Below are 11748 nucleotides of genomic sequence, written 5' to 3'. Positions count from 1 at the left end.
AATTTATCCAACTGACTAACGACTTTAAAGAGTTTGTACGTTATCAAATTTAAAAACACAAGATGGAGTATGCAACGAATCTTGATAGCTGTTCAGATGAAATGTGGAGGATATATATGGGATAAAGTGTAGTTGTCCCTACATGTATTATGCAGGCTTAATGTTTACTTCGCAGCGCAAGATCCGAATTTGGTGTCGCTGAAACAGACATCACACAAAATCAGGCCATGCAGCAGAAAATGCAGTAGAAATTTGGGTCTTTTTATTTCATTATAGTTTTATCAAACTACATTATAATTTATCCTAGCAAGAGCATTGTCAGCAATTCAATCCGACACAGTAAAATAAAAGCAATTCACAGATCGTGATCCACATGTAAATCGATGCAACATGATGTCATTTAACAGGACACGTCACTACTGGCAAACTTCTGCAATGTTTTGGTGAATAATTATGGCAAACAAATGTAATTGTTACAAACTTGCTGCAATTTTGCGACAAAGTTGTGGCAATTATTTAGTTTTGGTAAAGGTAAATACACACATGCTAGCGATGATATATCCTTTTCGCTACTAGTTGCGCGAGGGGATAACAAATACATAAGAAATATATTAAAAACATTAAATATATTAAAATGCATTTGATTATGATCATAAGTCCAATCTACTCCTGAAATGCGTGAATTCAAAATATTTACTGGGAATCACCAGTACCAAAGAAAAACATGCATTATCATATCGATCCAAATGCATTGCTCTAGTGTGATAATAATTCAAAAATATATGCAATGTCACACTTAGTTAGATCCTAAATATTACCCTTCTGAAAGGTAAAATACAAAATTGCTCAAGAAAGTATTCAGGATATTTGGGAAAGGTACAGTGATGTTTTAATGGACTATCAGATCGATTTCTCATTATTGATATGGCAACGTCAAGTAAAGGAAAATCATCGCTAACGAGGTAAGTGTGTTTATGCATATTCTGTGTGTAATGCTGGCTTTTCTTTCCGTAATAGTTAGGAATGAAATTTTATTGTTGCACTTGTTCGTGATTTTAAAATCAGTAGGGTCTTCATATGACTGATCATAAAGCAATGTGTATATATCTAGCTCTTTGAATGCATTCGTCGATATAGTACTAGATATCGTTTCCCAGTCACAGTTCTAAATTATATTATATAGACTAGGAATCCTATTCTTTTCAAGGTAGCCCAATATAATATGTAAATCTTTCCATGACAGAGAACGTTATGACAAGTCTAACAGAAGCTATGTGGTCTTTGTTGGTTCCCTGCTCATTCATTTCATAGCCATGGCAATGCCTTCTGCGATGCTGGGGATCGTCTATGTTGACGTCATCAGAGAATTTAAAGCAGATGCCTCATGGGCGGCCTTAATGCAGTCGTTGTATCGCGGGATCGTCTTTGGAGGAGGTATGCGTATACTTTGTTATAAAAAAGATAAACTGCAAATAGTCAATCAAGCACGATAACCTAGGGGTATACTATATGATGATATAGAGGGATTTTGACGTGGTAGCAACTGTAATTGTAAATTTCAGCAGACTGAACAGGATCGAGTCACAGATACAAGGGACATTTCCAAAACCTTAGTAGATACTGACTTGTTGTCTTTGCAATATGCATATTATTCAAAACTTCAATAAAGAGAACTAAGCTTGTAGAATGAATTATATCAATGAGATAGTTAAAGCTTGTAGAATGAATTATATCAATGAGATAGTTTCAAATGTTTGGCAAAAAAGTTCTTATAAGGACTCCATCTGTAGCCTAAGAGTATAAACGTGTGGATGCAATAAGAAATATGATATAGTTTCTAATAGCTATCACAGTAGGGTTCCTACTTAGCGCACTTGAGGTCAGGATTTTTCTGTTGGCCACTTTCTGTTGACCTCTCTATACTGTACCATCAAGTCAAACATTGGTTTATAACTGTGACTTACTGTGGCATGTTTTTAGCAGGCTGAATTTGATTGGGGATGACTTACTACTCCTAGGCACCTGATCCCACCTCTGGTATATCCAGGGGTTCGTGTTTGCCCAACTCTTTATTTTGTATTGCTTATAGGTGTTATGAGATTGATCACTGTTCGTTATCTTCGTCTTTCATTGGCTATATATAATTCTGAAATCTGAGCGGTTACACAACTAAATTATGAAAAACTAACTATTTTATGAAAAGTTGAAAACTCAAACATGAAATTCTTAAAAGTCATGCTTTAATTTTAAGCACTTTTAATATCCCAGTCGATGGGACGAATAAATATGAGTTACTATACCTATACCGGATTCCTTAACTTCACAACAAAAAGTCTTAAAGACACATTGCTGGATCTAGTGAATACTCTACAATGACACACTCTTTGATTGTATATTGTTTAACGTCTCTCTCGAGAAGTTTCCACTCATATGGAGACGTCACCAATATCGGCGAAGGACTTGAAATTTAGGCCTATGCTCGGCGCTTATGGTCATTGTGTAGTGAGGTTGACACGGGACATAGGTTTTTAAGGTCATTTCTATGGACACCTGACATTCACACCTGATTGGCGAGTTGTTGACGATGGAACTGTCACTACCTGTTTTAACATTATTGGTCTGTCGAGGCCGGGATTTGAACCCCGACCTTCTGCATACGGGGTGAACGCTCAACCTCTATACCACCGCGGGCGGTTGCACTATCTTTGCTCCTCACGAACATATTAACAGCAGTCAAGGGGAAACGTCAAACGCATTGTGCCACAGATGTGACTGACGTGGTATAAATCAAATGCGGATTCTAAAAAATTCTAAAGAACTTTTAGTAAATTTGAAATCACACAACTTCTCTTAAATCAACAACATCAAAACGTATGAATTTTCAATACTTTACACGACTATTCCTCACATCAAATTAACAAAAAAGAGGACAAAGAAAATATTCTCATCTATTGATCAGTCATTCAATATTTACTTTGTTAACACCACTCTGATTCTACGCATAAGTACTGTAAAGTTGAAATTAAAACAGATTCTAGAGTTCCTCATTGACAATATCTTCGTAGTCTTTGGTGATCAGGTATTCCAACAGTCTTTTGGAATTTCCGTGGGCACGAACTGTGTTCCTTCATTAGCTGACATGTTTTAATATTCCTATGAATGTATTCAAAAGATTCTACATGAGAAGAAAAATCTCTTCACGCGACCTTCTACTCGTCATTTAGATATATCAACGACGTTTCATCTATTAATAATAACCATTCACAGATCGATTCGATATATCCCAGTGAACTCGAAATAAAAGACACCACAGTGTATTTCCATATTTTCTCCGTACTTAGATATTTGACTAAACATAGATGTTAACGGCTTACTAACAACTAAAATTTCTGACAAACAGGATGACTTTAGCTTGTTCCGCGTATGATCAGGTTTTTTTAGAAATCGAAACAGGTTACTTACAAAGTTGATGTTACAGCGGTTTCAACCGTCTCGTTTAAAGTCAGGATATCATAATTTCTATTGTCGTTATAACGCTCTTGTTTGCCTGTCATTGGGTCAAATGCTGTCCGACGTGAATCATACCAATTGTCAGTCCGTTGGTTTTGACTGATAATGAAAATGAGGAAATAAGTCTACATTTGACATACGATTTTGCAGAGACTCTTAAAAAACCAATATTACCTACTTTGATATACATTTTCTACACTAAACTTTCTGTGCAGTACCAATCAACATATAGTACGTTTTCTTCAAGTTGGTCATACGTTTACTTTACATCCATTTCATATAGTTAAAACCTTTGTTCAATAGATTTATGTGAAACGTCCTGTGATGTGTCATCTGTAGATGTAGAGATATTTGAATGTTTCAAACGTTTAGGATAATCATTAACAAATAAGATGTGTGTGTCCCGTGGTCCGTGTTTGCCCAACTATCTATTTTGTATCTTATAAGAGTTATGAGATTGATCACTGTTCGTTATCTTCGCCTTCCATAGATAAGAATGGGCAAAAATGATCTCAGAGGTACTCCTATTGCAACACTTTCTCATCAGAAAAAACACTCTTCCATCTAACACATTGCGATATTCCGCTAAAATAAGACTTAAACCACTGAAAAGAATTTTTGCAAATACCAAGTGATAAAAGCGTATCATAATAATGCTCGAGGATTAACAGCGCCGATCACTTCTTATTGTGTTATTGTTTATGTTACTTAACCATTTATCAATAATATGCAGTTCTGTTTTACGTTTTGTCGTTTGGGTATGAAACCTGATTAATGTTCAGTTAAAAGATTTTTATTATTCAAATACTCGTAAAGTGAGTAAAACAGGATTTTCTATAATTTTGGTCATAATCGCTAAAACTGACACAGGTTGATAATTGTTCACCATAAAATTGCTACCAGATTTAACAAAGGGAGTAACTCTGGCTTCCTATAAACAAATTTAGAAATAAAAAAAAATTCACATCTGAGATAATTTTCGACAATGTCACAGAAATAGCATTTAACCCGGTAGCCTGTGAATTTCTTTTATTTTCTACAAAATCGATACATAAATATTTGGAATGCTAAAAGATTCCCTCGGCAATAACTGTTCAATTTCAGACGATGGACTGTGAAATTTCGTAGAAAATTTACGACCAATATCGCAAAAGAAGTCGTTGAAAATTTTGGTCATGTCCTTTACATCTGAAACCGATTTACTATTCATTTCTAAGTATGTTGGTATAGCCGATGTCGATTTTGTCGGTAAAACCCTTCCACATGTCTTCTGGTTTGTATGGAAGTTTTACCTTGCATGAAGAGATGGATGTTTGTCGTACTATGCCCCATTCGAGAATTTTTCACACGTGCGGACACGTAACCGAGTTTCGGTAAAGTGAATGACGCTTAAGATGGTAGAGGTTCTTTGTTGTGCCAACACCCGGCGTGACATGAAATATGGTTTCTAGATCATGTCCGGAAGGTCCCTGACTTTCACTTCTAATGCTGGGAGTTTGACGAAAGGAACAAACAATAGCTATGTGAAACGTCTGAGGTTTGACGCTGCACAGGGATCAAAAATCGAATTAGGATATCTCGATTACGAAGACATTACCCTTACCACTGTGTATATGATTTCAATAGCACTTATTATAGCAATGTTGTGAGATGCTCCGTTGTATGGATCCCTTGTTTAAGGTTTAGTTAATGTGTATTTATAATCTAAACGTGAGGAAGAATGGAATATTTAAGATGTCATACCGTAATAACATTAGTGTTTTCCTATCAATGAGAAAAAAATCAAATACCTTTTTAACAGTAATTCTAGGTGGTCACGTTACACCCATACCATCCATAATCCTTTGTTACATGAGAAATGAAGTGGAAAGAAATCCTAAAAGACTCAAATCTTTCAGAATGTTTTATTTCAACAAAGAGTTCTTTTAATGGAAGAGAAAACAAACATATATTCGTAATTTGTGTATGTCAAGAATAGAGAAACAAATTTATACATTTATGAATGGACGCAAACAAAAGTTTGACCAAGTTTTCTCTAATCATTACAACTCACAACGTATTAAGATTTATAGAAATTATATTTCAAAGGAGTGGTAGCGGAACTTGTTATCAGACGAGTAGGGGAATTCCCGTGTATGATGGCTGGGTCATTGTTAGGAAGCCTTAGTTTTCTAGCAGCAGCATTTGCAGAAAATGTGACCACAATTGTTCTTCTCATTGGAGTTGGTGGAGGTAGGATGAGTAAACTTCGGGGTTATTTCTACATACAGTTCATAACGCCTTTCTTTGAATACAGAAGCATAACTGTTAATTTCATTTAAGGATGCGGATTTGTGTTTCCAGTATTCTTGTCTTACGTCAATGTCAGACGAGCATTTTATGGTGATTCCTCTGCTGCCAAGTTTCTTACATCTATTACCATTGGAGCTGGAATGGGGTTCTTAGTTACTCCCTACATGATTGAGTTTTTCCTCAGGGAATTTGGATGGCGAGGAACATTCATGATAGCTGGTGGAATATTCTTTCATCTTGTACTGATTGGGGTAGCAGTGAAATTAAATTTACCGCCATTAGAGGATCCCACTGAGTCTAAGGATTTCAAATGGAGGGACCAAGTTGCCGTTTTCAAAAAGAGGGGGTTTTCAGTATACATGTTCGATGTTTTTCTCTTCGGCATGTTTGGTAAATACTTGTGCAGTATTATTATTATTACTTTGCTGCTTTTGTTTATCTAACCTTTCTTTTAAAAGTCTAATAAGGATTATATTGCATACAATCGCATCATACGTTAATATATGTATATCTGAGTTAGGTTTTGCTGAGTCATGGTTTCTTCCGGATTTCCTCGTCTCAAACAATTATACCAAAGAAGATGCTGTGTTGTTACTTACAGTGAGCGGCGTATTTAATCTGGCTGGACGAATACTCGCGGTACCTCTTTCATCCTTCTTTAGGTAAGAAGTAAATGTTAAATTGATGACCTGAAGGTATCATGTGGTAAGTTTCTTTAGATTTTACCCATAATGTCTAAACATGCCAAAAGTACATTTACAAATAGTTCTATTATTATTCATGTCTATCTCATAATTTCAAATATTTACCATTAATATGTTGATCATAATAAATTAGAATTACAGTTAATAACTAATGTCATCACTCAATAACAGAGTATCTTTGTAATTTGTCAAACAGATACATGTACAAGTATTGCATCTCTTTTTCAGTCGACCTAAGATACTGTACCATTGGAGCTACATTTGCCTAGCCTTGGCTCTCAGTCATGCTCTATACCCATTTTTCCTTCAGTCCTACCCTGTCCTTATAGTCGCCTCTGGACTATACGGCATTTGCTTCGGAGTACTCTTTTCTCAAGGAGGACCCATTGTTCTTCAATCACTCCCCTTGGATCTTTATCCGATAGGAATGGCAACGGACTTAACATTTTATGGAGTTTCTTCGGCATTTGGTGGATACATTGGTGGTGAGTGTTAGAAATCCTCTGTTATCATAAAATACTAGAGGAAACAATAACCATTATAGAAATAAGCTTTATTATTGCACATCTTTTATCTAGAACAGTTTCACGCATACTACCTTAATTGGATTGTTCCGTCAGTCGTTGCAATAGTTCTCTTCGGATAATTGGATATTGGAAACTTGACAGATCTTTTAAGTATGTCGCAAATTGTTAGAAATTCTTATGGGAGGGGGAAATAATTTTTTTTCATAGATACAATTTAATTCTTATGTGCGATATCACCTGTAGTCGATTATATGATAACTTTATAACAATATATCATAATCCTTAACAGTTATTGCATATCAATGCAAATTAATCTCTTTCGAAGATATCGGTAACAATAGAATCATATCCTATGTCGATTGCTTCTATGGATTCAGAACATGAGCAACTTCCCGCAAATATTAACACATTAATTCACATTCCACTTTAAAAATGATACACTGAGGCGAAATCAAATACCATTTCCTACTAATTCTATAGGCACATGTTGTCGTGTAACGCCTACACTGTATACTCTTCACTAAAAACTGACATCAAATAACAATTTTGGTTCAAACTTGACAAACTATATAGTGTAAGTTTCGTGGCATAATAAATGGAATAATTGTAATCAAAACATTTATATGGCGCCCTATCAGCATTCGTTCTCTAAAGCGTTTTACAAATGTGAGAGAAAAGATAATATAAAGTCGATGCGCACATACATGTGAATAAAATATTAATATGGTCAAAATCAAAATGCTTGATTATTATTATTATTATTAAATAGTGCCTAATGTAATGATATAATTACCCTAATAACATATAAAACAATTTCAAACACAATAAATAAATAACATCTTTTGAAGCAAGGTGGTGATCCGTAGTTTTCTATGGCAATTACATACGTCTATGAAAAATGGAAATAACGAACATCTATCAATGTCATGCTTTCTATAAAGCGATAACAATTAAGAGTAGGGCCAACATGGGCCCATTGACCGGTCGACTGGGTATGCTTACTCCTTCTAGGTACATGATTCCACCTCTGGTATATCCAAGGGTCCGTGTTTGCCCAACTGTCTATTTTGTTTTGCTTATAGAAGTTAGGAGATTGATCACTGTTCGTTATCTTCACCTTTTTGCCAAGGGAACCAGTGAAAGTGCGGTTATGATCAGTATGATACTAAGTTCAATCTTAAATCTGTTTCCCCCCAATGTTTATGATATTTGATATAATTCAAAGTTTTCAGAAATAACAGTAATTCATTGTCAATGTAGTTTTAGAGCGTAACACTGGAGGTTCAAAATACCACAGAAGAAACGAAAAAGACAAACACCCTAACGAACCCCACGTTTAGAGAAAAAAATCCAAGTCAACCGGAAGGTCATGAATTCGAGCTCTGTTCTTACCATGGCCGCGTCAAACGTTAGACGTAAACACAGCTGGTGGTTTTCATTCGCTAAATGCTCAGCATTTAGAAATGAGCATCGCATGTCTTGGATATGACCTTTAAAACCGAGGACATGTGTCGCGACAGGCGTTAGCAAGTTCGAAAGTCCTCATTGCTACGGCACTGAGCAATATGCATAGGTCTAACTTAGTGCTACTTCATCAACAGCTGGTGGCGCATCAAAATGAGTGAAAACTTCGCGACGGGACGTAAAACAAACAAACAACCAAATAGATGTAAATGACTTTCAAACCCACAAATGGAATATTTTGTCAAAATGGTATACATTCATATGCAGCATTGCGTGCGTTTCCCGAGATTAAGTGCCAAATTGGTATAGGATATCTTTTCCATTTCTATACGATTACTAGAGCTATTTCTGTATGGTGACTAGGATTACTAAGACTTTAAAGATTTTAATTCTTTCATTACAGGATTTATTCGGGATATCACAGGTGGATATGATGGTGTCTTTTACGTGGCGTCGATATCGTCCATTATTTGTTCTTTTGCATCACTTCTTTTAATTCCCATGGACAAACTTTATAAGAAGAAAGATGGTGAAAACGTTCACAAAAACCCTTTTTCGATAATATCACACCTGTAATACCTTAAACTTAAAATTTTCACAACGCGGTAACAATACTGACACGACTTGGCTGTAACTACATTCAGAAAATAAAAAGAGGTTCCACAAGCAACGAAATTAGATCAACACGAAAGAAAATCAGTGGGTTTAAGTGATAATACTACGATAGATAATTCTTCCTTGGTAGAAATGAAGCTAATTGATGTCTAGTTTCTCATTACTGCACTTTGAGCACATAGATCGGATTCGAATATTATAAAACTATATTAATCCCTCTTCGGAATATCTAACAAACAAACTATATTCCTAGTGATAGTCCCTGTTGATCATGTGACCAGATGATACGTTTATTGGCTCTTTCTCTTTGAGAATCTATTACGCATATTGAGACGTCACAAGCTGTAGGTGAAGCCCTGTGTATGGCAGCAAGGACCGTACCTGTAAGGGTTCTTTGTTTTTTCCAACGCATGCTGGGACTTGGGACCGCCAGTTGTACGGTATAATCCAAAAATTCCACAACCCCCTCTTCTTAATGCAGAGTGTAAAGCAAAGACACAGTCACTGCTCATTTTTGCAGCTAAGGTTTGATGCGAGTTCCTATAACGTTGAAACAATCACTTACACCAATGTGAAAGTTGACAGACAGCTTGCATTGTGGCAGAGTATTCGGCATATATTGTGACTTACAATCCTTCTTAACATATGTTGATGTATTTTGTATGCAAGACAAATACACCACAAATTTCAGTTAAACACTATAATGTGTAGGTCATGTGATTACATTTATATAATTCGAAAAAAAGATGTAACCTTTTCTAATATACGATGTATATTACTATAAGCATTTCATTTAAACATGGTGGTAAATATACATAAAACAATCATTTAATTTATCCAACGCCATTTCCACAATGATGGAATCGACTTCCGTGTTCTCCCGTGTTGTCATATTATTGCTGGTAGATCTGCTCTGGTGAAGACAGCTAGTCTCCCTCCATTTCGGTTTCAGTCACGTCTAAGAGGCCTTAGACAACACCAACATCAATCCTAAAAGGAACTATCAACTTTGATTTCAGTGATAATGATACTAAACTGATATCATTTCGTTAAATCTATATCGCTAACAATGGCTGATAAAAGGATTTCTATCTTTTGTTTTAACTCTCGTAGCCCTCTCTATACAATGTACGTCGTCCTCATCAGCGTTGTCAGGAATGCATCTCGTAAGTTTTCTGGATGTTGATATCTACACTCACTGAAATGGATTCATGACGTTCTATAGGATGAAAGGTGATGAAAGGTGAAGACAACGAACAATGATCAATCTCATAACTCTTATAAGCAATACAAAGCAGATAGTTGGGCAATCACGGACCCCTGGACATACCAGAGGTGGGGTCAGGTGCCTAGGAGGAGTAAGCATCCCCTGTCGACCGGTCACACCCGCTGTGTGATAAACATGGATATATCTTTCGAATACCCGTCAAATGCTAACATGTGATGGGTCTCTTTCCAAATACTCAAAGACAGAAACGCAGTCATGGACGTGGTCCAAATAAAAGACCAAGTATACATGATATCACATTTGGTTCACTTTTGCCTTACGTCAACAGACAGGTCCACATCATATTCGCACAAAACTTTACTCTATTCCATTGAGAGTCTTAAATACATTATGTGAAGAAGCCAATTTATCCTTGGATTTTTCAACACCAGAATATAGACTGAACTCTATGGATGTTGCCAATCACAGACTCTGTAAACCACCGCAGGTCATGGATTATATTCTTTCCGAAGCATGCCACCAGCTCCTTAAGCTTAAATTTACAAAGAAAGGAATGGATGTCGTCAAATCTAAGCAACATTCTTGGGCATAAAACAGTTCAGTCTTGTATTCCAACTTATTTCAAATTCAAGTCTACATCCTGTATACCTTACAAATATACTTCGACTATTGCATCCAAACTTTAAAATTATAAGCAAACTTTACAGTGCCTAGGTATATACCATACTATATTTAATCCACCTACGTGTTCTTGTTCTTCGTCTTCTTTCAACTATAGTCCAGCTGGACATGGTATTACTGGTGATGTTGATATAGTTGAAAATGAGGACCTCCAATCACTCATTTCAAAATTTCCTAAATACAGAGAACTTTCAATTGACGACAGAACTTGATAAGAATTCTGTCGAAGATTATGCCAGACGATGGGTTAAATAGGCAAAAGAACTTGATACATCGTCAGAATGGATTCAAAGTGTAATCGGAATACTAAAATCCCACATTAGACACATCAAAACAAAAATGCGTACCATTTATCCTTCTGTTTAGTAAACCAGAAGTGGTCAAAGAAGAAGATAGGTTACATGAGGAATATGTTTTCGTTCCAGCTGACAAAACTTTGTCTTTGTTTGTAAGGATCATTATTACAACTGTATTTTAAACGAACTTGACATTAATACCACTTTTGGTAATCGTACTTATGCACCAACTGCTGCATCAAAAGATGAATTTCTTAAAAACCATGCTTCAGATTTAGACACATATAACATCCCAGTCAATGGGTCGGACGAATATGAGTTACCGTACATATACTGGATTCTTAAACTTCATAAAACCCCTTACAAACAAAGATGCAGTAAATATACTACCAAGCCCCTATCTTTGTTCCTCACGAAAATATTAACAACTG

General features: G+C 35.9%; 1 protein-coding gene across 4 annotated transcripts; it reads left to right on the top strand.

The window, feature by feature from the left end:
- The first annotated feature begins 848 nt into the window (after positions 1–848).
- LOC130051224 (monocarboxylate transporter 2-like) lies at positions 849–9163 on the top strand. Of its 4 annotated transcripts, XM_056152782.1 has the most exons (8): positions 860–962; positions 1244–1434; positions 5599–5742; positions 5833–6192; positions 6323–6464; positions 6735–6991; positions 7085–7183; positions 8901–8912. In XM_056152782.1, the coding sequence occupies exons 1-7, from the start codon at positions 925–927 to the stop codon at positions 7150–7152; spliced, it is 1200 nt and encodes a 399-aa protein (XP_056008757.1). In that variant the 5' UTR covers positions 860–924; the 3' UTR covers positions 7153–7183; positions 8901–8912. The 4 variants fall into 4 exon arrangements, with proteins under 4 accessions (XP_056008754.1, XP_056008757.1, XP_056008755.1 ...); XM_056152779.1 differs by lacking the exon at positions 7085–7183 and having other exon boundaries at positions 849–962; positions 8901–9163; XM_056152780.1 differs by lacking the exon at positions 7085–7183 and having other exon boundaries at positions 5854–6192; positions 8901–9163.
- Positions 9164–11748: the final 2585 nt, after the last annotated feature.

The sequence above is a fragment of the Ostrea edulis genome, chromosome 1 (assembly GCF_947568905.1).
Source record: "Ostrea edulis chromosome 1, xbOstEdul1.1, whole genome shotgun sequence".
NCBI lineage: Eukaryota > Metazoa > Mollusca > Bivalvia > Ostreida > Ostreidae > Ostrea > Ostrea edulis.
This window is presented reverse-complemented; position numbering and strand designations above follow the sequence as displayed.